The 27,955-nt window shown below is 38.6% G+C and overlaps 1 protein-coding gene across 6 annotated transcripts in view; it reads left to right on the top strand.

Annotated features, from left to right (window-relative positions):
- SGCZ (sarcoglycan zeta) overlaps positions 1–27,955 on the top strand; it is a 1,585,391-nt gene that overhangs the window by 1,096,832 nt on the left and 460,604 nt on the right. For all 6 annotated transcript variants that reach the window (XM_077477426.1, XM_077477423.1, XM_077477424.1 and 3 more), the window contains one exon: positions 19,747–19,938. In XM_077477426.1, the coding sequence (XP_077333552.1) occupies positions 19,747–19,938 (192 nt within the window). The remainder of the gene's footprint in view (positions 1–19,746; positions 19,939–27,955) is intronic.

A 27,955-nucleotide genomic window follows, 5' to 3' on the forward strand; every position in this document is an offset into this window, starting at 1 on the left:
GATAAATGGGGCGCTGTATTCATTTTGAATTTGAATGATTATAAACAGGAAGCCTTCCATCAATTGAGTGAATCTAATACCTACCATCTACTGGATTCTGATCCTACTTTGACATTTAAATAAAAGTTAGGTCAATTACTTGAATTGGGAAAGGTGACGGAGGTTCTTAGCCCTAAAACTGCTGAATATCTTATGGTGGATAATCATATTAACCCCTGTATTCCATCACCTTTCCAAAATCCACAGGAGGGACGTTCCTGTAAGGGGCTGCCCAATTGGGGCTGTGTAAGGTACATTTTTAAGGTATTGAGTGGAAAATGCAAAATCTGGTGCAGCTCTGCATAGAAACCAATCAGATGCCAGGTTTTATTGCCAAAGCTTAAAGAGGGTTTTCCTTCCTCTTTTTTCCCCTGCAAAGTAAACGCATAATGGGCTAGTATGCATCGCATACTAGCTAATTTTATGCCACTTACCTGCAAACAAAGCCCTCAATGTCCCTGCTGGTGGCCGCATCCATGTTCACCCCTCTTACTTCCGGGAGCCAAAGGCATTGGAATTTTTGGTTGGTCACTGGAGACATAAAATCCCTGAACTATTGTATCCTCACTTTAGATGCCTTTAAACATAATTTAAAATACTGCAGCCATTATATTTCAGAACTTCAACAGATCATATCAATAGCAGTGGAATGTCTTAAAACACATTTTTTTTTTATGACAAATTCTACGTACAATGTTGGGGGGGGGGCACCTATGGGGGTGAAATTTCCCACCTCGCTAGCTAATATCCACATGGATTTGTGAGAGGAACAGTTTTTTGTTTTCCCACCTTAAACCATGTAAGAATGACAATGACAAGAATCTGAATGACTCAAATTTGGAATTTTTATAAACCATCAATTATTTGGAAATTGTATTGATAGGAGATGTAAGTACTGGTTTTATAAACACCAAGACATAGAGGCATATCTAGTGAAAATGGCGCCTATGGCAAGCACTGAAACTGCGCTCCTTTCAAAACATTTCAAACCCAACTTTCAGAAAACCTTAACAAAACAACAGCTAACAAAACTACAAGTCAAGCTCTTTACTCTTTCAATTAACAAATTATGGATTGGCACTACATAAAAATTATAACTACACCTTCTTTGCTTTAACTGATGCAAAGAGGACGCAGTGTGACGAGGACAGAGCGGGACACCAGGGACACAGAGGAACACTGGGGACAGACAGAGAGGGATGCAGTGCGATGAGGACAGAGAGAGACACCAGGGACAGAGAGGGACACTGAGAACAGACAGAGAGGGACGCAGCGCAACGAGGACAGAGAGGGATGCCAGGGACAGGGAAGGAGGCTGGGGACAGACAGAAAGGGACACAGTGTGACGAGGACAGAGAGGGACTCTAGGGACAGAGAGGAACATTGGAAACAGACAAAGAGGGACGCAGTGTGACGAGGACCGAGAGGGACACCAGGGACAGAGAGGGACCCTGGGAACAGACAGAGAGGGATGCAGTGAGATGAGGATAGAGAGGGACACCAGGGATAGAGAGGGAAACTGGGAACAGACAGAGAGGGACGCAGTGCAACGAGAACAGAGCGGGATGCCAGGGACAGGGAGGGACGCTGGGAACAGACAATAAGGGACACAGTGCGACGAGGACAGAGAGGGACACCAGAGACCGAGAGGGACCCTGGGAACAGCCAGAGAGGGATGCAGTGCAGAGAGGATAGAGAGGGACACCAAGGACAGGGAGGGATGCTGGGGACACACAGAGAGGAACACAGTGCGATGAGGACAGAGGGGTATGCCAGGGACAGGGAGGGATGCTGGGGACAAACAGAGAGGGATGCAGTATGATGAGGACAGAGAGGGACGATGGGGACAGAGAGGGATGCAGTGTGATGAGGACAGAGAGGGACACTGGGGAAAGACAGAGGGACACAGGGCAATGAGGACAGAGAGGGATGCGGTGAGGACAGGGGGATTCCAGGGGGTAGGACACTGTGTGATGGTGGGAAAAAAGGTTGGACACAGTGGGGGGAAGGGCCAGGAGAGTATCATGGGGCCTCCTGTGGTTCTGTTGGGGCTCAAACCCCCTACATCTGTACTGGTTGCCCCCCCCCAATGGTGGCAGCCCTGGTGTCTCTAGACTCCTGTAAAAAATAAAAAGTACACAGCCTCACCTGATGTCTGTAATAATAAGACCTCTCATGGTGTGCTGTTCCCCGCTGGTCCCTCTTCTCTTGTCCATCCTGGGTGCTGTCATGTACAGTACAAGCACCTGGCATGGATGGGAGGGAAGGAGGGGCCAGCAGGGCACAGAAGCCCTCAGGCAGTGTGCGAGTGTCTGATGGGTCAGTCTGCCCCTGCTCAATAAACAGTCCACATTCAGTGAAAGTTCATGTACCTCAAAGTATTGCAAACTTTGTAGTGCATGAACTTTCACTGAATGTGGACTATTTAATGAGTTTGCTGTACAAATCACTTTATTACACTATATGTATGATATCTATCGCTATGCCTATTTATAATTTATTTAATCCATATTGAGCACTATATTTGATTGGCTGCTTCTGCTTGGCACACACGCACAATCGCACACGATGACGACTTTAAACTTTTAAGTCATCATCATGTGTGATTGTGCGTGTGAGCCAGGCTCAAGCAGAAGCAAGCAGCCAATCAAATAAAGTGCTCAATATGGATTAATTAAATTATAAATATGCATAGCCATAGATATTATAAATAAAGTGTAATAAAGTGATTTGTGCAACAGCAGGTACTATACATAAATAAATCACTTTATTACACTTTATTTATGATATCTATGGAAGTGGCTATGCATATTTCTTTAATCCATTGAGCACTATATTTCATTGGGTGCTTGCTTCTGCTTGGCAATTGGCACACACACACAAAATCGCACATGACATGAACATGATGATGATCAAGAAGTAGTACCTGCTAGTAGCTGCTACTGCTAGGCTGCTATCCTTGCTGCTGCCTGGGGGTTCCCCGTTGGGCCATGGTCCATTCCTTCTCTCGTCTCTTCTCATCCTAACGTCACAGTTCCCACTCCGGGGAGAAGATGATGCCACACATAGTTACCCTACCCTATGCATGGACCCGGTCTGGCCAGTCATCGGCCTTCATGGGGGTGCCTGATGCTCCCCTCCCCAGGCAGGCCAAATAATTATTAGCAAGTACTGTGCCGCATTGCAGCAGGCCAGCCGTTGTGCTGGGGGCTATATTAGTGCAGGAGAGGTCCGCGGGAGGAAAGGTGTTTTTTTTCACGCGCCCCCCATGGCACCCATGGCACTTGCCATGGCTGTCATATGTTAGATACGCCACTGCCAAGACATTCAGAAAGGATAGTGCAGGTATGCAGATGATACAACACTCCAGTCCATATTGATACTTTATGTTTCCTGTTTATGACCATATGATTATACAAGTTCTGTTGATCTTGCAGTTTCATTATTTTTTTCATATTGGTACTTGTCATGCCATTGTTTCTAATAAATTTTAGTTTATAAATTCTGTCCTCCTAACTTGTTTAGGGGCTAAGCACTTTTTAATTGTGTGTTTTATCCATATGTAATTGTGCTATGAGGAAGCTTGCTATAGCCGAAATGTGTTAACCTGCTACAGTTGTATTTTATCATGTAGTAAATAAAGATTTGCATTTTATCGATGACACAGAGTAGCCAGCTTGAACTTACTACACAACTGACCCATCCCTGGGGACCATGCTGATTATCATGTTCTGGTAACCCACATATTATTGTGCGGCAAGCAATTTCTTAATCTATAGAGACTAAAAATTATATACCTTAGAGCTAGGACACACAGGAGATGGAATGTGTCTAATAGAGCCCTCTAGCCCTCTATACGCGGTAGTCTAGATGTGTTTACCCTTGAACATTTGAATATTTAATCTTTATTAACATAGCTTTATCATATCTGATGTTATGAACTGCGTGCACATTTTGAAACTGTGTATTCAAGGGATCTATTGCAGGTCAGACAAGTCAGCTATAGGTGTGGATCATGTAAATTATGACAAGACTGCAATACTCTTAATACATTTATCATGGGCCCAATTCTGTGAGTTTCAGTGTGATCATCTACATGCTGATAACATTTTGTAGATTTTTACTGCTAACAGACATGACGACATTACGATAATAATGAACTACTGAAAGACTGCCGTGTTCTATTTGTGATATCTTGTTAAAACATTCAATTAATTAATAATTATTTAGCTATTATCAGGTCTAGGATAAGTAGGGTTTATGATCCTTCTGCAAAGTTTTGTACTATAGGTCTTGGTGATGAATTCCTGGCATTATATTTTTTAGATGGAAATTGCTGCCTGGCTATGTGGTTGGCTGCCATTGGGGTTCCCCATTGGGGTTCTTAGAATATATATATATATATATATATATATATATATATATATATATATATATATATATATATTTATATATTTATGTATATATATATATATATATATATGTATATGTGTATATTATTCTTTTTTTCTTTTCCTTCTATTGGTTGAACCAAATGGACTTGTGTCTTTTTTCAGCCAAACAAACTGTGTAACTACCGTATGTAACTATGTAACTCATTATCATCACAAGGGAATCCCCGGCATCCACCCCCTCATGTATGAATAAGAGGTATACACTACATCTTGTTATTCATTCACAATCAGTAAAGATAAATATCAAATAAAAATACCCACACCATTGAAAAAGTTCTTTATTAAAAAAATTAACAAAGTCCCCTGATGTAAATCTATCATCAATCACATTGTCCTGCAATGTACATCCATGTCATTCACAATTGCCATTGACGACATTGACCCACTGCCATGACAATGTTGCCCTGCCACTATTCCCATTGCCAATGACATCTCCCTGTCTGGTGCTTCTTAAATGCAAACACAGTGAAAGGGACCCTGATCAGGTCTGAGATTCCCTGGAAAACTGGGGCTTATTCTGTGCTATACTATGAAGTATGCTACCCAATTGTCTAAAGTGATACTAAAGGATAGTTTTTTATTATTTTTAAATAACAAACATGTCATGCTTACCTACACTGTGCAGCTCGTTTTGCACAGAGTGGCCCCAAACATCCATTTCTGGGATCCCTCTGTGGCTCTTGCGGCTCCTCCCTGAATTAGATAACCCCCTTGGAGATGTGCTCTCCCGAGGGGTTTACCTTGCAGGCACTCTCCAGAGTTCAGCATCCGGCGTCCATAGAGGCCAAATGCAGGACTCGGCCCTGCCCCCCAGCGCCCACGTCATTGGATTTGTGAGAGCCAAGGAGAGAAGGATGATGGGAATGTGCCAACGGAAATTCAGGGCTAAGGTAAGTAAAATTATGGGCTAGGGGGACGTGACTGCAAGGTGTTTTTCACCTTAATGCATAGGATGCATTAAGGTAATAAAACAGGAGCCTTTACAACCCATTTAAGTCAATTATATCTACATCTGAGTAAATCTAAGGTGAATTGAATATACCAGAAATACTACTTATTACATTTTACTAACTTTTTTTTACCTTCAGATGATATTATTTTCTCTTTCTCACTTCATTGCTACTGTGCATTGACAGGAACACTGTACAATAAAACCAGCCATACATTGCTGGTGCAGCTGATTCCTCCATCCTTGCTAAACAGCATGGGTGGGTGAATCTCCCAGCTGGACTACTGTATTGCAATCTGATTGGATGCAGCTGCTGTTCAGTCAAAAGTTCTCTAGCGAACTCCTTTGAAAAAAGTCAATCAAATGGATTGAAATTCAAATTGTATTTACATTTGTACAAAGTGGGACCAAGTGAGAATTTCAGGAGCTCATTTCACTCATGGAATTATAATGGGCAACATAATGATTAAATTCCAACTCAAATCAGCTAGATTATGTTTTTCAAACTGGGGTTTACATTATCTTTTTTGCTTTATGTCTATAAACATAATTTGAGTTAAAAAAAAAAAAAATGTGTGTAATTTTTCAAGGAAGGATTGAAAATGCATTCCTTTTCAGAAACATTGTATAAATCTTTTTTTTTTTGTTTTTTTTTGTTTTTTTTATAGTTGGCTATACACATTATGAAATATTTTACATATTTATTTAAACAATGTGTGTATTTTATTGACATACAATTAGCAAATATTGCAATGTTAAATATTGTATAATTATTTAATAAAGAACTGGGATTATGTATAGTGATGTGGAATGTTAATAAACTTCATCATGCACCAGATCGTAATGTGTCAATTATATAACTGATAGTTATCATGCTTCATGATAGTTGAGGATAAACCAAACATGGTTTAGCATCAACCAAGATAATGCAGCTTTATCTGAAAACAGAGATTTTGTATTTTCACATTAAACTACACATCAAACATGACTGAGTGTCATGAGATGGGAATAGCTAGGTCATCATCAATACACCTTTCATCTTCATCAAAGGGTTTTGATACTCAGGTAGTGATAGTTTGGTCAAAGGCACAAGAAAGATTTAAGCAGGCTGACAAAAGAAATTAAGAACTATATTCATCTACTGAAAGTATGTCAGTATGAAATGCCAAGTTAGAAACTAATGGTAAAAAAATAGATGAAAGACAACAAACTAAGCCAAAGTCAACAAATTAAGTTTTAAAATGTATAGGAACAAACTATAACATTCAGTTAGTGTATAAAGTCTACAGAGAGCCCCTCTATTCTTACATATTTAAAAAAAAATACTTTTAACTGGTACTTTATTAAAAATGTCTTTAGAAAACTTTACAAGGCTTGGCATATTTATGAATTCATTACCACATTTTACCAGCTGATTGTATTTTCTGTTTGAAGGCATATTGTAGCTTAATGGCAGTTGTTTTAAAAAGCAGTTTAGCTTTGTTGGCATCATAGGGAGAAAATTGTATACACCTCAGCTGTGGTCCTGCTTGTGGCTGTAATGAAGTCTCTGTAGTAATCTAATTGTATTGACTTAGCAGGAATGTGGAATTCTAATTGACAACATAAAGCCAAGTAAATTGCCATATCAAAAAAGACATGCTGACTTAAGCCTAGTTGACACCGATGTCAAAACTATTACTTTAGGTTTAATAGAAAATCTGGGATCTTCTAAATTATTAAGCTTCTATAAATATGTATACTTTAATTAATATTAGTATGAAAACAAAGGCATTGACTAGAGGATACAAAATAAAATCACAGATTTATATTGATATTACAACAGTACACAATAAAACTTTATATGACTGCTTATAATGGAAAGGGGATTATGTAACGCAATCATCTAATTAAAATTAACAGAATCATTTGATATTCAACAAACTCTGTGTGCTTCCTTAACATCTAGTTCAACGTTCAGTTTAATAAATGCCTCAACAAAACGGACAGTGATAAAATGCATCTATTTTGAAACAATTTCTCTTTTTAAATATATGTACATTAATTATAAAACTAACATTTTGTGATGGGAGACCATTATTCTAGTGGTAAAATGCCATACAATCACCATTGGTGAGATATCCAGCTATGCTAATTTTTAATTCATTATTGGCCCTTGTACACACGGTCGGACATTTCAACAACCAAATCCATCAGATTTTTTCCGACAGATTTTGTCTGACAGATTGTGTCCGAAACTGTTGCATACACACGGTCAGACAAAGTTGTCGGAAAATCCGATCTTTCAGAACGTGATGACGTAATTTCGTTACGATGGGACTACGTTCAGGCTAGTAGACAATAGCTTTGATGTAGGAATGTGATCTGAGCATGCATGGCACTTTGTCCGATCAGGATTCTCTACACATGATCAGAGTATGTCCGATCAGACCAGTTTGTCGGAAAATATTTCCAGCAAGGTGGAAAATTTCGTCCGACGGATATTCCGACGGAAACAGTCCGATGCATACCACACACAGTCGGATTATCCGACAAAACGGTCCGATATGACACATTCCGACAGATTCTCCGACCGTGTGTACAAGGGCTTAGTAATCATACTCTGGAGTATGGCTGCATGCAGTGTATTAGTTTCTGGTATCAGAATTTTCATTTCTTAGGGAAATTCTCCAGTAATGCTTTGCCAAGTGTTGATAAAATATTCCAGCCTAAGAAAAAGTTTACATTATGCTAACCATGCTTCATAAATACAAATAATTTATCTTAATTCATTTGCATGAATTAAAAATGCAAAAGTAATAACATTAAGTTCAACCAAAAAAATGTGTTAATTATCTAGTGAAATTATTCACTCCTAAACAAAAAAAAACTCCAAGAATGTGAACTGCAATAGTACTATAATACATAGATAATATGCACATCCCTGTGTATACATAAGCATGACAATAAATAAATAATTACACCAAAATTCATATGTGTTCCACATAGCTCATTTGGGAATAAAAAAATTACACCAAAGTTCATATTCATGCAGAAAAGTGTCTCTAAATTGTAACTTACAGCAAATCAAAAGTGTCTCAGCTGTCTTGTGCTTCTGTATAGGTCCCCCCCTTAATAAATCACTGACTGAAAATCATAGACCTCTTACGAATAAGGTCAATGCATACTATTATATATAAGCTTAATATCCTCTACAACACGCAGATAAATTAGCACTTTTGCACTTTTTTTCATTTCGATATTTTTTATTAAAAGATTTGACAGTATAATATATTAGTAATCATTTGCATGGATTACAGGTATATGCATTGGTACACTGCTTAAAGTAGGACTAAGTTGTACATCAGTCATGAAAAATTAACAAATTTCAACAAAAAAATTTAAAGAAACAAAAACAAAACGCTAACACAACAAGAACATTCAGCCTCCAGGTTGAAATGTGTGGTAATCTTCAGGTCACATGTCTAAAATAAGCCTAAATAGTACTTTTTCCCATCACTGTAGATATCCCCTGTAGATACCCCCTATTCCATATACTGATTGGGAATTATTCTCTTAGATCTTTTTCCCATTTATGAATTGGTGAAGGTAATGGTTTACTACATATCATATATTTATAAAACCATGTAATACCTTTCTTAACCTCCAATGTAGTAGAATAGTATGCCCATATATCTGTGTTAACTTCCACTTTGGTGGTCAGTAATTTACGGTGTAAACTCAAAATCTGCAGTAATTGATAAATATGTGTCATATCTTGTGTGAGAGGAATATCAGCATGTTTGCACTTTTAATTTGAGCACTTTTGTTGTTCGCACTGCTATTAAATTTGCATCTTAAAAATATTTGTCATCTATAATGCTATGTATGAGACTTCTTTATCGCCCTCGCCTCTGGTGGCTATCCTGTCCATTCTTCCAGGTTCAATCCAATCATCAAAAAAATGCCTCCTGAGATTCTTTCTCTTCGCGGCCTGCCATGTTATCACCCTCTACTGGAAGAAGGACTGCACCCCTCCCATTTCAGGGTGGGTGGACATCCTGAATGATATAATGCTCATGGAGGAGATGCAAGCGAAAGCGGATGATACATATGACAAGTTTAATACTTTATGGTCGTCTCTATGGCGCCATCATTCTGCCTCTGATCTATTTCTCAACAGCCTAACCACATAAGGTTAAGATCAGAGGCTGTGGGGGTGATGGAGGATGGAGACGCAGATCGAATCCTGAATCATACTTCTGTGAAAGGTGGTGCAATTTCTCTCCTCTAGGTGGCGATTATCTGTTATACTCTGGTTCAAATTAAATAGGTGACCTAGACAAACTTTTTGCAAGACCATATATGCTGAGCCTCCCCCCCTTTTTTTTCTCCTCTCTTCCCCCTCTTTAATGCCATTGGTACTCTCCTTCTGGAGACAGGGTAAAAGTTGGATTTTAACTTTGGGTTGGGCCCGTAGATTGATGGCCCTACTCGGAGCTGGGTTTTCTCGCTATTGGAGACTGTTTCTAGTTTACAAGATTATCTGTTATTGCACTTTGCTATATATTGCACTGAGGAGAGGACTACAGCAGGGAGCTTCCTCTTCCTCTTTCCCCCTTACCCTCCCTCTATTTTGTCCCCCTTTTTCCCCCTTCCCTACCTCTTCTCCTTTACCTCACCAGATATGTCTTTTTGATAATGACTTTGTTACAACGTCGATGTTTTGTAATTATTTTTTTCTGAAAACTACAATAAAATATATTCAACCTTAAATTTGCATCTTAAGTGGTAATACATGTAAAAGGGATTACATCCATAAGAAGTTGCTGTGTAATGTGGTATTATAGTTGTCCAAGCATGGGTGCACACTCTTTCACTATTCTATGGATTAATATTTTTGTCAGCTTTGAAGATAGCCATGTAGTTAAAGAAAGTGGACTACCCTCCCATTAACCCCCTTATAAAGGGCAAAAGAGAGTTAGTGTAAAAAAGCTATGCTGTGACTCACTCTCCTTCATTCCACATGAAAGGAAGGCACTGGTGCTTGTCGATTGGTTATACAGAAATCCAATGCTGTCATATGGCGATTAATTCTATCCAGGATGGTACTTCCTGCCTAACATATGATTTGAAAGACGGACACTATAATGCAGCTATTGCTATTTGTCAACAGCTTGTATTACAGGCATACCCCACTTTTAAGTACACAATGGGGTTTATTTACTAAAGCTGGAAATCAGGCTCACTTCTGCATAGAAACCTCAGCCTGTTCAATTAAGCTTTGGTAAAAAAAAACCTGGAAGCTCATTGGTTTCTATGCAGAAGTGAGCCTGATTTGCACTTTCCAGCTTTAGTAAATAAACCCCATTGTGTACTTAAAAGTGGGGTTATGCCTGTACTTTTCTTTGGAATCTAAAGGATCGAGGTAAATCCTTGGATGTTGCTTTGCCATAGATTGCTCTCAGAAAACCATCAGTAACAAATTAATTAAAATGCAAATCAATGTGCATTATTTTATTGTTAGAAAATAATACTGTTTTATGGGTCGTACAAATGCAATACCAGTGTGATAGTGTTTTTGTCCTGAAATTCTAAAAAACTCTGTTATTATTATTGCAGAATAAATTACCAGTTACCACCACCATAAAGTGTATTTTATGTGTTTGAATATATTGCTACTATTTCCATGTTGACCTTGTTTTGCAGATCTCTGTTAATGTGCAATTCGTATATTGAAAATATATACCAGAGTCTGTGATCCTTTAATGTGATGGATATATACAGTAACATGGCAATAAAAACAAGGCCCAAAGAAAGCATACTGTGGATTCTATGGTTGTAGAATTTCAGCATGGCAGAAGGGCATTTTTCACATCTTATGCAAGTCTATAAGGAAAGATTCTGAAGCATTTTGCCACATGCAAATGCACTTATCAGTTTTATTTGGGATTCAACCTTGTATGTATATTGATCTATGACCACATGACAGTCTGTTTGCACTGGGAAGCACAGTGGTGACACAGGAGCACATTATTTATTTAAGTCCTGAAAATTTTTCAGCTAGTTTTACATGTTGCAACATAGTAAAAACATTGTTAGCGCTTAAGGAAGCTATTACGCAAGCTATAAATTGGGTTAATCTTGCGGCATTAGTCGTGGCATGTGCTAAAATTAACATTGGTCTGTCCAAGAAATATGAGAAACTGTTGTGTAACTTTATATGGTGCTAAGATTCAGTCTTATATTGATTACATAATAAACTTAATTGTAGACCATATACATGTTGTTCACAAGATACTATTGAGTTAGCAATAGTACCAGTAATACACAATATAAGGGGTCTATTTTTAAAGCAGTGATGAAACACTCATTGTCATTTAAAACAAATGCAGTTACAGATTCATCTACACTACATGTTTGGTGAATGTCAGATTCATTGCTGTATAAACACTTCATGTCTGTGGATATGCGTAGTATGTCCAGAGAGTTAAAGAGGAAGTAAACTTCCTCTACAAACGTTTACTTATAGGTAAGCCGATAATAAGGTTTACCTATAGGTATTGAAAATAACTCCTAAACCTGTACAGTTTAGAATATATTTCCAGTGGATGCAGCCAGTGACATCACTGGAGCATGCTCTCTGAAGGAATGGCCCACAGGTGCCATTCCTTCGGAGCCTGTGCCGTGAAGCTTGGCTCCTGTGTGCAAGCGCAGGAGAGACGTCATTGTGGCTTCGGCCAATCACTTCGCAAACCTGGAAGAATATCCGCTGCTGTTGTGTGGGGACTGCTGCAACAGCTGCGTTTTAAGGTAAGTATGAGCATAATGAGCTAGTATGTGATACATACTAGCTCATTATGCCTTTGTCTTGCAGTTTTTTTTTGGGGGGGGGGGGGGGGTTATTTTTTATAGGTTTTCAAGCCTCAAGCCTGCACATGTTTTTTTTCAAGAAGCTCCTGCCTGTAAAGTGAAAGTGGTCCGGGCAGCTATAGAGTACTTTCATAGTGCGAGTGGTGCTGTTCCTTACCCCATTAACCCCCCCCCCCCCCCCCGCATGGTTTCCCCAATTCCTAAACCTTTCCAGGGGACTGAGAACACATCAAACCTCTTCAGGATGCCGAATGGGAGGAAACCAAGGAACATCCATTCCTTGATCTCCTCTGCAGTGAATGAAGCTGGAAACGATGATAATTTTGTCACTTTCAGTTTAAGAGCAGTCATTCTCTGGCTGATACAGCCAGGAAAGCATCTAAACAAGCAGCTCTTTGCTCAGTTAGTTTAGGCGGGCAGGGAAGACAGTGGATCTAATAGACCACACATTTCTCCATGAAGAGCACCTGTCACCTGCCCAATAAAGTTAAAACATAAAATAGAATAAAACATTTAAAAAAATATAATTAAAATGTAATGTTTTAAAAACAAAAGAAATGTAACCCCAGTTGCCCTGAATGCACTCACTAATGTAAGGGCTTTCACACTGGAGTGGTGCACTGGCAGAGCATCAGAAAAGGTCCTGGCAGCAGCTTCTTTGGTGCGGTGAAGGAGTGGTGAACTCCCCGCTCCTCCACCGCTGCTCCCCATTGAAATGAATGGGGCAGCCTGCGATACCGCTGGCAAAACACTGCTTTTGTGGGTGGATTTAACTGCTAAAACAACAGTAAAGAGGCAATAAAAATAGCACCACTTTACCGCCGATGCCCGGGGCGGCTCGATGTGAAAGCCCTCTAATACTCCTACCATAAAAGCTTGGTATTGAGCACTCAATTTTTCTACCTAACCAGCACACTTGCACTTTGCACTCTGCAGGCCCCTTAAGCTGTCTAAATGCATCTTGCACTGGGATTCTGCCCAAAAAATCCTCCACAAATGGTATTATACCCCAAATAAATTAGCATGCATCTTCCCTGACCATTCCATTTTATTTTGAAGAAAATGTGGAGCTGTAAGATGTCTGGTTCACATGTAGTGGACCCGCCCAATACTTCAAGATTTTTGGCCAACAGTTTTTCTCCTGATATCCAAGGTTACTGATATTTTCACGCCATACTCACTCATCTATTACTTGCAGAAAGACCCTCAATATTCCTGTATTCATGTTTGGTTTAGAAAGTTATTATTGTGTGCCACCATTGTTGTTTGGTGGTTTACTTTATTGTTTATGACTTATCCTTTTAATAAATCTTACTATTATTACTTTACATGCGTTTATGAGACCACTGCTGACCAAAAAGAACACAAATGCTCACCTCACATTTACCAAAAAAAATCTTGATTATCCCCACGACTTTTAGGCAAATATTCTGTGGACTGATGAGACAAAAATTTTACTTTATGGAAGGTGTGCGTCCCGTTACATCGGGTATAAAACTATTACAGCATTTCAGAAGAAGAACATCACACCAACAGTCAGACATGGTGGTGGTAGCGTGATGGTCTGGGGCTGCTTTGCAGCTTCAGAACCTGGACGACTTACCTTTATTGATGGAATCATGAATTCTGAGCCTTACCAGAAATTCCTAAAGGAGAATGCCCAGCCATCAGTTTGTGACCTCAAGCGCCCTTGGCTTATGCAGCAGGACAATGATATGAAACACAACAGCAAGTCCACCTCCAAATGGTTCAAATAAAGCAAAATTTTTTTTTTTTTTGGAGTGGCCTAGTCAAAGCTCGGACTTAAATCCAATTGAGATGCTGTATTATTACCTTAGACAGGCTGTTCATGCTGGAAAACCCTCCAATGGGGCTGACTTAAAACTATTTTGCAAAGAAGGAAAGCAAAAGGGGGGTTTGGGACTTTACATGAGGTGCATGATACCATGTGCCTCCATCCCTAATTCAGAAGTAAGAAAGGGGTTTTTGGGACTTTGAGTGAGGCACAAGACATGTGGTAGGAGAAATTCTAAAATTGTTTAATTGACATATGAACAAAGCATACCTCATAAACATATGATACATGGTTGAACATGAGTGTTTTTATCTATACACAAAGCAATGGCATACAGAAAAGAAGGATTCGTATATGTATATACACATGCATCTGAAATCACATAGTATCCCATGGAAGTAATTAATGTAAAAAGCCAAATGCTTATTGAGTAATGGATACAAATAGGTTATAAGATTCAAATGAATCATAGTTGAGGACAAGCTCATGTATCATGTATTGGGAACATGATGACATTCATACGCTCAATGCGTTTTGTGGTCAGGTGGCACTCATCAGAAGCAAAGGCATAACATATCTGAACAAAAAAATGAAAAAAGGTACCAAATAGGATCTGATATTTTGCCTGGATAGTAAAAAAGAAGGTGGGGCAGGGGAAAACAAGATGTGTATCTCCCTGGAATATTTACTTATAAATTGTTTCAAATAAGCAGTGTTGCAAGTTGCAGGGCTTTTTCCCAATGAGAATTCCGATCATGTGTACGTGGCATTGGTGATAGAGGAAATCACAGGGATAGTTACCTGGTGACATTACCTGTTCTGAGACATGATGTGCTTGTGTGAGTATAGAAGCCAAAGTGTGAACAAGACTCCCAGTGTGGGTATAAGTAACACCCGACACACTCCCTGGGCTCCTCCCATATATAATCATGGATAAGAAACCAACACCTATTGTTGCCTGGAAAAGTAAAAAGTATAGTGGATACAAAGTGAAAGAAAACATATACCACAAAAGAGAAAAGAGAATGGAAAGGTGAAAAATCGCATATCATGCAGATCATGCAGCTTTCCAGAAAGGAGGAAAACTGAGGAAAACAGAAAGGTGTGCGATAATGGCAATTTCAGATGCGTACATGTGTATATGAAGAAAAGCAGGCCCAAACCATGATGCTGCCACCACCATGTTTGACAGTGGAGATGGTGTGTTGAGGGTGATGAGCTGTGTTGCTTTTACGCCAAACATATCGTTTTGCATTGTGGGCAAAAAGTTCGATTTTGGTTTCATATGACCAGAGCACCTTCTTCCACATGTTTGGTGTGTCTCCCAGGTGGCTTGTGGCAAACTTTAGACAAGACTTTTTATGGATATCTTTGAGAAATGGCTTTCTTCTTGCCACTCTTCCATAAAGGCCAGATTTGTGCATTGTACGACTGATTGTTGTCCTATGGACAGACTCTCCCACCTCAGCTGTAGTTCTCTGCAGTTCATCCAGAGTGATCATGGGCCTCTTGGCTGCATCTCTGATCAGTCTTCTCCTTGTCTGAGCTGAAAGTTTAGAGGGACAGCCAGGTCTTGGTATATTTGCAGTGGTCTGATACTCCTTCCATTTCAAAATGATCGCTTGCACAGTGCTCCCTGGGATGTTTAAAGCTTGGGAAATCTTTTTGTATCCAAATCTGGCTTTAAACTTCTCCACAACAGTATTACAGACCTGCCTGGTGTGTTCCTTGGTCTTCATGATGCTCTCTGCGCTTTCAACAGAACCCTGAGACTATCACAGAGCAGGTGCATTTATACAGAGACTTGATTAAACACAGGTGGATTCTATTTATCACCATCAGTCATTTAGGACAACATTTGATCATTTAGAGATCCTTGCTGAACTTCTGGAGTGAGTTTGCTGCACTGAAAGTAAAGGGGCCGAATAATTTTGCACGCACCACTTTTCAGTTTTTTATTTGCTAAAAAAGTTTAAATTATCCAATAAATTTCGTTCCACTTCACAATTGTGTCCCACTTGTTGGTGATTCTTCACAAAAAATTAAAATGTTATATCTTTATGTTTAAAGCCTGAAATGTGGCAAAAGGTTGAAAAATTCAAGGGGGCTGAATACTTTTGCAAGGCACTGTATGCTTTGTTCAAAGGTCACTTAAACAATTTTATAATTTCTCCTACCATGTGTTTTGTGCCTCACTCAAAGTCACAAAAAACCCTTTCTTATTTCATTCTGCAAAGAAGAGTGGACCAAAATTGCTCCACAGCAATGTGAAAGACTCATTGCCAGTTATTGCAAATTCTTGATTGTAGTTGGTGCCGCCAAGGGTGGCACAATGAGTTATTAGGTTTAGAGAGCAACAACTTTTTTCATATGAAGCCAGGCAGGTTTGGACAGATTTGTTGCATTAACTGCATGCCGACCAGTCGCCACAGTTGTACTGCGGCAGCATGGTTCGTTTGCAAAAAAGTGCCCGGCGGTCTCCATCTCCGCCAGGATCCCGCGATTAATCAGGGCACACAGAGAACCGGGGAGCTGTGTGTGAGCTGTGTGTGTAAACACACGGTTTCCAGTTCTCTAAAGCAGTGAACTGACAGATCGTCTGAACAGCGATCAGTTCGATCAGTTCGTTTCCCTGCACAGTCCCATCAGTTAGAACACATACTAGGATACATATTAACTCCTTCACTGCCCCCCCCCCCGTGTTAACCCCTTCAATGACAGTGACATTTTTACAGTAATCAAAGCAATTTTAATCTCACTGATCGCTGTACTAATGCCAATGGTCCCAAAAATGTGTCAAAATTGTCTGATGTGTCCACCATAATGTCGCAGTCATGATAAAAATCGCTGCCATTACTAGTAAAAAAAAAAATGCCATAAAACTATTCAAAAATATGTAGAAGAATACATATACATATCGGCCTAAACTGAGGGGAAAAAAAATTATATTTTTTTTGGAGATATTTATTGTAGCAAAAAGTTATAACAAAAAATAAAAATCGCAGAGGTGCTCAAATACCACCAAAAGAATGCTCTATTTGTGGGAAAAAAGGATGTCAATTTTTTTTAGGAACCATGTTGCACGACCGCGCAATTGTCAGTTAAAGCAACGCAGTGCCAAATAGAAAAAAGTGGTCTGGTCTTTTGCCAGCCAAATGGTCCAGGGCTTAAGTGGTTAATAAATGAAACCATAATTTAAAAACTGCAGTTTGTATTTACTCGGGTTATCTTTGTATAATAATAAAATTTGTTTGATGATCTGAGTCATTTAAGTGTGACAAATATGCAAACAAAAATAAAAAATCAGAAAGGGGGCAAATATTTTTTCACAGCAATGTAATTCTAAAAATAGAACTTAACTGACTGCTTTTGGTTTGCCACTTCCTATAAAAAGAAATGATCATGAACTACCCAAGCATATACCATAATTATAACCCAAAGAGTCAGTTCGGTTTTGTTAAATTCTGAAAGGTTAACTAACCTACTTATGTCATATACTGTAAGTCTCATGGAGTCAAGTGCAGGAATCTGTTCAAGAGAGTTGTCATCCTATAGAATGCAGACAGTGCCACCCATGCTGGCAATGCCATAATGTGCTGCAGACAGTGCCACCCATGACACTAATGCCATAATGCATGTGCTAACTGCTTCAGTGCCACCCATGCCGCCAATGCATTATTGTGCTGCAGACAAGGTCACCCATGTCGCCAATGGCATAATGCCAATGGCAGCATGGGTGGCACTGTGTCTGCCGGTAGCACGTGCGTTAACGTAATAGGTGGCACTGTCTGTAGCCCATTATGGTATTAGCAGCATGGGTGGCACTGTCTCTGCAGCCAGCCCATAACGCATGTGCTACCTGCAGACAGTGCCACCCATGCCGCCAATGCCATAATGTATAGATACTTCTGCAGTAGTAGTAGATTTTGAAGCCCCCCCCCAAGCAAGCACACACCTGTGTCATTGTTAGCTGGGCCCAAGCAATCACTTCTTCCCTGATCATGTTGCTGCCTGGACCGGAGTGTCCACAAACGATTCCAGTCAGATGGGATGCAGATGTCAGCTGCTTGTTTTTTGTCCTCTGCCATGGCTGCTCGCCTGAGTCATCACCGCATCACTCAGTGACGCCATAGGGACAGCACTAGCCAGTTGAGCCAGCATGAGGAGATGAGCGGGCACAGTAGAGGCATTCTTTCGCGTCCGAAATAGAAAAATAGTCCCTCCCCTGCCACCATCCTTTCTCCACAAAGCTATCAGTAAAAAAAAGCATAAAAAGTAAATGGGGGGATGGGGGTTGGGGGTTGGCGGTATTTAGGATTCTGATTGGTCATGGCTGGAGGATTTTTATTTTTTTTAACAATAATTATTTATCTGTTCAGGTTGCCCTGGGCTCCCCTGCTGGCCGGGCCCAGGACAACAGGGCCAGTTGTATTGACCTATCAGTGGCCCTGGGTGGTGATCTCGGGCTACCATATGACAGTGGTAACACTCACCCTGTTGGGGGTTGCTTTGCTTTTGTTAAACTATGAAGAATACAATAGAAGGAATGATGTCACACAAAGAACCTCCCAAAAACTTCTAAGCAGGTGGTAGAAGAACTAGGAATTATGGTATTACCAATGAGATAATCAAGAGAAGCATTCATTCCTTTCAGAAGGTTAAAAAGCCCTTTGAACCTAATGTTTTTTATAACTATGCTATCAAGTTATTAAAATTTTTCCATAATTTTATGAAAGAGTTAATACATATATGAATGTGTCAATTTGCGCAGAATAAGTACTAAAGGAATTCATTAAGTTCACAGCATGCAATGTATTGTTATCTGCTTGAAAAGCATGAGTGAGTCAATAATGAAGGGCAAAAATAAGTATGGGTCAGTGTGAAAATGTAATATGTACAGCCTGTTTGCTTGATGTGCATGATAATGTATTCCTAGCTAAGTATCACACATTTGAAATCTTTTTAAGAAGCACAGTATTAGAAACAGTAATTAGAATGTGTAAAGAGCAATCTGCTAAGGCTTTATTTTTCCCCATTGCTGGATTGTGAATAGTGCTCAAATTATTCTACTCTTAAAGATTATACAAAGAAGATGTGGTAATTAACACATTCACAAAAAAGGCACAAGTGTGTGTGTGTGTGTGTGTGTGTGTGTGTGTGTGTGTGTGTGTGTGTGTGTGATTTATGCAGTTTACTTTTTAATAACAGAAAAACATTGTAATATTGACTTTTCCATTATTTTTGTAATGTTGATTTACTACAAAAATGCTTTTATTAACCAAAAGTTCAAAGCTGATAACACACAGATGGAAACTCGGCAGGGTCATTAGGGACTGGCCAAATTTTGATCTGTGCGTGGCTCTCCCTGTCCAGCAAAGAGGAATCACTCAGTAGATTCTGAGGGCGAAAGAGTCCTGCTGTCAGAATATAATAGTAGAGTGGGGAGGATTCCTCCAGCCACCTCACTTGTATGGATGGAGGAATCCTGCTGCTTTGATTTACTTTGTAGCACAATGAACAGGAATTTGTCTGTAAAGATATGCAAAGTCCCACATATTTACAAATTCTTCTTAAACTTTATAAATTTGTATTAACATGCAAAATACATTTGTATTGCTGCACAATTTTTAATTTTTTCTGTCTTTTCATTGGTTTAGATGACACGAGAACAGTACATTTTGGCCACACAACAAAATAACCTACGGACTGAAAACACTCAATTTTACCCAGTGGGCATTTACGGATGGCGGAAGAGGTGTTTATACTTCTTTGTCCTTTTGCTATTGGTTACCATGATTGTTAACTTAGCAATGACGATATGGATATTGAAAGTAATGAATTTTACAGTGGTAAGTACAACCATTCTTTTTTTTAAAATACTAATGCTTTGTTCATGCTCTTTATATCAGTCATTGGGTATTGTGTGTATGATCAGACTCTGTATACATAGAATAATCAGACTCATAGACAGTTTTGTTTGCCAAATATGTACAGCATACAACGAATTTGTCTTTGGTTAAAGGTTTAGAATTTCAACCACTTCAACTCTGGAAGATGTTACCCCCTTCATGACCAGGCCATTGTTTCCTATTCAACAGTGCTAATTTAACAGGCAACTGCGTGGTCATGCAACACTGTACTCAAACAAAACTTGATTTGAAAATTTGATTACCACTGGGTTTCTTTTTTTTATTGTTTATTTTTATTTGCCGCTACATGTTGTGGTAAGAAGAAAACCCAATACAGGCATATCCCACTTTCAAGTACACAATGGGGTTTATTTACTAAAGCTGAAAAGTGCAAAATCAGGCTCACTTCTACATAGAAACCAATGCACTTCTAACCCCAGATTGTTCAATTAAGCTTTGGTAATAAAACCTGGAAGCTCATTGGTTTCTATGAAGAAGTGAGCCTGATTTTGCACTTTCCAGCTTTAGTAAATAAACCCCATTGTGTACTTAAAGTAGGGTATGCCTGTAAGTGTATATTAATTGGTTTGTGTAAAAGTTATAGCATTCATAAATGATGGTATATAAACTGGATCATTTATTTATTTATGTTATACTAGTAATGGCGGTGATCAGCGACCTCTAATGGGGCTGTGATAGTGTGGTAGAATCTGTGGTAGAATCTGACACTATCTGATTCTGAGTGGGAACTGACTAACACTGATATCTCTAGTGATACTAATAAAGTGATTAGTGCTAATAATATACACTGTCACTATACTAATGACACTGGCTGGAAAGGGGTTAACATTTAGGGACAATCAATGGGTTAACTGTGTCCCTAACAATGTTTAGTGTATATACTGTGTGCTGTTTTACTAAGCAATGTGATGGTTTTTACTCCCTGCTTTGCACAGGGCTTTTTTCTGTCATTCGCTCAGCCAATCAGCAGGTGCCAGCCATAAATCACTGGCCAAAACCCGCTGATCCTCTTGTGCTGTAGCGAATGACAGCACAGCCAGGTGGGGCAGGTGGGTGCATGCACACTCACCTCCTATCCAGATATGCAAATCATGTATATTTATGTGATTCTGCACAGTCGAGCCATCTGTAGCAATAAAGCTACAGGAGACGGTTGCCAAGTGGCTAAAATAGCTCTCAGTGTGCTTTGCACATAGATAAACATTCATGCATAAGGGTGCACCCACCCACCCCCCTCACACATTTGTAAACATACCCACACTCATTAAAATCACAATACAATATGCAAATCTTAGGCAGGCCATACATTAGCCATTTTTTTGCATTCAACCAACGGGTTAAATGAAAAACATGTGCCAATTCCCCAACCACACATTTGTAATGGATGGGGGAATCACTCCAGCAACGCTCCCCGGCTGCAGAATATAATGATCAGTGTTGCGGCTATAGCCAGAAGCATTGAGTGTTCAGGAAAAACCCAACAGGCTGGTTGTACACAAGTCAATAGAGAGATCAACTTGTGTACAACCAAATAGCCCATACATGGGTCCCTGCTGAACCATCCAAATTTGATCCATGTATGACTAGCTTGGACACACGGTTACTGCTACTATTATATGCTAGTACTATACAAACAATCCATGGGATTAATTTACTAAATAGACTGCAAATAGACTGTGCACTTTGTAAGTGCAATTGCACTCTGCAAGGGCATTTGCTCCAGAGCTAAGTAAATAAGGTGAAGCTCTGCTGACTTCCATAATTTAATCATGTGCAAGCAAAAATTCAGTATTTTCCTTGCATGTGATTGAGTATTCTTAGCAAAGTGAAGCTTCACCTGCCTTTAGTAAATCAATCAATGTCAAGTACATTGAATTATTTTCATAGCCTGAGGTGAGCTTTGAACAATAAAGGTGTTTTCTCTCCCTTTTTTCCTCTCTTTTAATTTCAGCCTAGTATGAGTAAGTATAATATATATATATATATATATATATATATATATATATATACATATATATATATATACACACACACAGCATATTAATATTACACATTTCCTTCCAAAATATTAAACCATTTGTAAAGACTTTTTTTTTCCTTTTAGTATAACATGCATTATAATTCTGATCCCTCCTGTATTGATTTGTAATGTAAGTATACTGTCTGCCCTCATGTTGTAAAGCGCTGCACAAACTGTTGGCGCTATATAAATCCTGAATAATAATATAAATCCTGAATAATAATAATTATACTTACCCATTGTGTGTAATGATTTTGAACAGAGTGGCCAAGAACCTCCTCTTCTGGGTCCCCTACGGCATTCAAAGCTCTTCTTCTCTGTGTGCCACCATAGGAAGTGGCTTCTTATGGTTATAAAGTAAGGAAAAATCATGTGTTCAGCTTCAAACCAAATGACTGCTGCAGCTCATGCAACCCAGATACTGGGCCAAAAACGAATTTAAAATGAAAAAAAGGTGCACTGTCTCTTTAAATTTATAAACTGGTATAAACTGGTGAATAGATGCAATAAGTGAAATTACAAATAAGTACAAAATAAGCAAAGTTCAAAAGAGTAATAAACGAATACATAAAATCAAAAACATGCAAATTGATAAAACACAATAGCTCTTAACCACTTGCAGACCGGACCATTTTGCTGGTCAAAGACCAGACCACTTTTTGCGATTCGGCACTGCGTCGCTTTAACTAACAATTGCGCGGTCGTGCGACGTGGCTCCCAAACAAAATTGACGTCCTTTTTTCCCCACAAATAGAGCTTTCTTTTGGTGGTATTTGATCACCCCTGCGGTTTTTATTTTTTGCGCTATAAACAAAAATAGAGCGACAATTTTGAAAAAAACGCATTATTTTTTACTTTTTGTTATAATAAATATCCCTCAAAAATATATAAAAAAAACATTTTTTTCCCTCAGTTTAGGCTGATACGTATTCTTCTACATATTTTTGGTAAAAAAATCGCAATAAGCGATTATTGATTGGTTTGCGCAAAAGTTATAGCGTTTACAAAATAGGGATAGTTTTAGAGCATTTTTATTAATAATTTTTTATTATTTTTTTTTTTTACTAGTAATGGCGGCGATCAGCGATTTTTATTGTGACTGCGACATTGTGGGGGACCCATCGGACATTTTTGACACATTTTTGGGACCATTGTCATTTATACAGTAATCACTGCTATATAAATGCAGTGATTCCTGTGTAAATGACACTGGCAGTGAAGGGGTTAACCAGTGGGTGGCAGTGTAGGGGTTAAGTGTTCCTAGGGGTGTGTTACTAACTGTGAGGGGGTTGGGCTTTCATTTAGTGAACACTGATCTCTGCTCCAATCACATGGAGCAGAGATCAGCATCACTAGTTGCTAGGCAGAATGGAAAAATGCTGTTTACACAGCATTTCCTCCATTCGGCCGCTCCGTGAGACGATCGCGGGGATGCCCGCGGCGATCGAGTCCGCGGGTCTCGCGACCGGACTCACGGGGGTCCCGACCAGCGCGGGAGTGCGCCGCCGGCAGCGCGCTCCCGATGGCAGGGCGGCATTGAATATTGGACGTACCTGTACGCCAATATGCCTGCCCGTGCCATTCTGTCGACGTACATCGTCGTGCGCTGGTCGGGAAGTGGTTAATAATAGGAGTCCAACACACCAATCTCCTGATGTAATACAGAGGTCTTGTGCAATTGATGGTGAATAAAGTGCTCAGTTCTATGTATTATGCTTCAGTGTTTAAACCTGCTCCTTTGAAAGAAAAAAGGGGGTTTCTTACCAAAATAAATTGATCCAAAATTACAGAGATTAAACTAGCATAAAACTCAAACTCCATGCAAGAAGCTGCCAGTGACAACAAATCCCCAATGATGTGTTTCCTTAGCAGGCTGCAACGGACTGTGAGAATTAGCCCCTTTGGCATCAGAGAATCGATCTCTGCATCAGCATATATAAGATATATGCAAGGAAAACCTCAAGTGCAATATAACATCTTTATTAAAAAAGAGAGCTGCACTTGCATTTAGGCAGTGTTTAAAAAGCATCAATGTTAACAACGCCAACCGCGGTATCTCACAACCTGTATGTGATGACATCATACACACACTCCGCCCGATGTGTTTCCTCAAACTGGCGTCCTCTGGGATTGGAGGTCTGTGTGTAACGTCAGCAGTCATCCATTTAAAGGAACAGTGACACCAGAAATGCTCGGCGAATACATGCAGCCTCTCAGAACAGAGATGACTCATGCAAGTATATAAAAAATAACATTTTATCTTATTCAGAATTACTAAAGAATGAATAAACTGTGGCAAGAGATAAATAAAAAAAGTATTTTATTAAAAAATTGCAAAATTATCTATGAACTAAACAGACATACGGTAAGAATTAAAAAGCGCAATCCTGCATGAAAGAGCTCCCTCTTTTGGATGTATGCATATACAACAATGCACAAACTAAATATAAATTGCTCAGCCATGTTGCATACATTTTATATACGAATTGTAAAAATTTATGAATATTTAATGCAAATAAAACTCATATATAATGACATATACACTAGAGAATCCAAAAAAGTTATATATACATATCAAAAGTCAATTTAAAAAAATACACATAAACATAAAAAATATATAAATATATTCAGAGCTACAAAACATGAAAATGATGATATTACAATCCATATATGAATTTTAATAAAATAAAATGACATCAAAACTAAAATCCTATGGGTAGCTGTAATCAAGAAAGGAAGGGAAGACAATGCACAGCTACTGGTTATGAAAAAGTATATATATTTGCAGTAATAAATGACATGCTGTTACTGCATTATACACAATTTAAATTAAATTAAACAAGGTGAGTATAAAGGGAGGTTAGTGGTTCTAAAGGTTTAGGCTTAAGAACCACTTTAAGGTTAATGAAATAATATCTTCAAATAATTATAATTTTGGGCTAATGAGTCTATCATACTTTGAAAATTACTAGAATCACTAAATATTGGAACTTTTAAGGTGCCAAATATGACACTTCTATTTACAAGTATACACTTATATAACATTTTAATATCTTATTATATGAATATTCAAAAAAAAAGTTTATTACATCATATGAATCCTTGTTGAATGGAAGCGCATCCACTCTAACACATATGTGTATATTTCTATGTAGCTATATACAGTATATGCAAATATATGACTCTGACATTCTATATAGCTATTTTAATATGTATATTACTATATACAAAATGTATATGCTGTCTGACTGGTAACTTGGACCATTCCTATAGACCCTAAAGGTAAAAGTTTAATTATTAATAACCAAAAATCATAATTAGTATTCAACTGTAATCAATCTGTCCCCATGTAATCAAATATCTGTATAGTTCTTTCTCTCTGTATAATGTACCTATAAATCAGATGTTGTGAGACCAAAATGCATCTCAGAGTGTACGATTAAACCAAATAGATCACAAAGGTTTTAAAACAGGTCTACCAATGCTTCCTATAAAGTGTTCAGATGCATTAAGCTGATTCTTGCAATGCACACCAATACTAAGAAAACAACACATATAATGTAGTAAGTTTCTTTCAAGTGTTCCTTTGTGCTCCGATGACCTCTGCTTGTGTGCAAGAGAGCAATGTACATGACATGCTCCGTGATCACACTACCATGACAGTCCATGAGTATAGGGAGAGTCCCAGTGTCAAAATAAATATTTAGCTCTACCCTCCTATTGTACCACCTTCACAGCCCAGAATGCAGGCAATTATGAGGGGAAAGGCATATAGGGGCTCAAAGGGTGTAAAGTATAATGTTTGGCACCTTCAAAGTCCCCATATTTAGTTATTTAAAGGTTATAAACCTTTCTAAATGCACGTTGTTTTTTCATCTTGTGATGTGCATTTATCATGCTGTTTGATGGCATAAATTGTTACCCTGTATGCATAGTTCATAATTGAGTAAATCTTCACATTCCTTTGTCGGCAATTTTTGTTTGTGTTCAAACATGAGGCATGCTACATGGCACTGCACAAGTAATGCATGACCTCTGTCTGTAGTCTAAGAACTGACACTTCCTGTAAAGAAACAATATATCCCACGATTCCAGGGTCTCAGTCATATGCTCTTTATGTGAGAACTACACAGTTATTAGATAGGACACAGGCAGAACACACAACATAAAGATCACCATGCTGTCTTCCATCACATTAGCACTACCACATTTGTGATGCAGCACAAAGGAAGCACAGGAAAACATAGGTAATGGACAGGCATATATTGTGACCCAGATCATAAATTTGCCTATCCCTTTGATAAATAGGGACAAGCTAGGTGAATGAATACATGGACATAGGGCCAGCCATGACACTACCAACTGTAGCCACAACATGTGAGCCCATCATTACAAGGTAAGACAAACAAATGCCACAGGGAATATAACTACACAAATACGAATAAGTTAAAGCAAAAAAAAATAAAAAATGTGAAAGTGTACAATACTTTTACTTAGATAATATATATGTGTATTATAGATTATCTGCTAGGTTAAATGCTTTTGGCTTTTTTCCAATCTTGTATATTTGCTATTTTTTTCAGTTTTTAACTTTTGTCATTGATGGTTATGTCTATGTTTCCATCCAGCATTTAATTGCATATTATGCTTCATCAATAAACAATTGTTTGAACGTAAAGTATCATCACTATACGAGTGAAAGAAAAACAATTTTTTTTTTTAATGTGGTACGATTAAGTCCTGTATTATATCTACTAAAGTATGTCTGTACGCCCCATTGCATTGCAATTCAATATTTTAAAGAGAAAATTATTTTAAAATGCATTTCTTAGTGCAGAACTAATTCTTTTCAATCAAACAGTCTGTATGCACTGAAATGTTAAACTTAGTGACTAAAACACATCTGTGCATTGAGCTATTTCTTTATAACTTGTTGAAAATTTGAGGCATTAGTTCAGTAACCTGTGAAGTATGTGGCTCAAGTAATTACAGCACTTCAAGCTTAATGACTTCAGTAAAATAACATTTGAAGTGTAATACAAGTAATATCAAAATGCACTCAGTTGTGTCTAGATGCTTTATTACAATTATGATTTTGAAATGATTTCTATTATATAATGAAGGTTATAATGTGAAACAAAGTAACACATTAGCATGGGAATATCAGGTATTGTTATATGCTGGAAAATTACTATATTTATAATTATGTATAATTATTCTTTTAAGACATCTTCTCTGCTGTTTTTCTATTATCTAAGCTAAGTTTGGTGTTAGTTTTATGTAAAACACAGATTGGCTTACATGAAAGAGCAATACAACTTACAGATGTTTCAGTGGTGGGCCTAAAGAAAAACAGTATATGTATACTGAGACTTCAGAATAAAATGAGTTGTATTCTCAATATTAGTTTTATTTAAAAATATCTTCCTCTGCTGGCCTGCCACTATTACCATATTTGGCCACCAATGCTGGCCTGCCACCATTGCAACCTCCTGCCACCATTGCTGTTTTGCCAAGATCACCAGTTCCTGCCACCTCTACTGGCTTGACAATGTTGTGAGGTAATGTCACCTCTATTGGTCTGCTACCATTAACAGCTCATGCCAAGTCTGCTGTCCTGCTCCCATTACCAGCTCTTGCCACCTCTCCTGACCTGCCATCATTAACAGCGCCTGCCACCTCTCTTGGCCATCTCCTGCCACCATTTTTAGCTCCTGCCATCTATACTGGCCTTCTAGCATTACCAGCTCCTGTCTCCTTTGCTTGCCTGCCACCAGTTTCAGTCACCTCTCTAGGCCTGCTACTACAACCTTTACCAATAAAGGAATATATATAAGAGCGCCAAATCAGTAAAAAGTGCATTTATTTTATACAATTAATAAAAGTCTCACTTACATCCATAATTATTATTGTCCT

The sequence above is a fragment of the Lithobates pipiens genome, unplaced genomic scaffold (assembly GCF_037356315.1).
Source record: "Lithobates pipiens isolate NorthernLeopardFrog02 unplaced genomic scaffold, aLitPip1_a1.2 Scaffold_13, whole genome shotgun sequence".
NCBI lineage: Eukaryota > Metazoa > Chordata > Amphibia > Anura > Ranidae > Lithobates > Lithobates pipiens.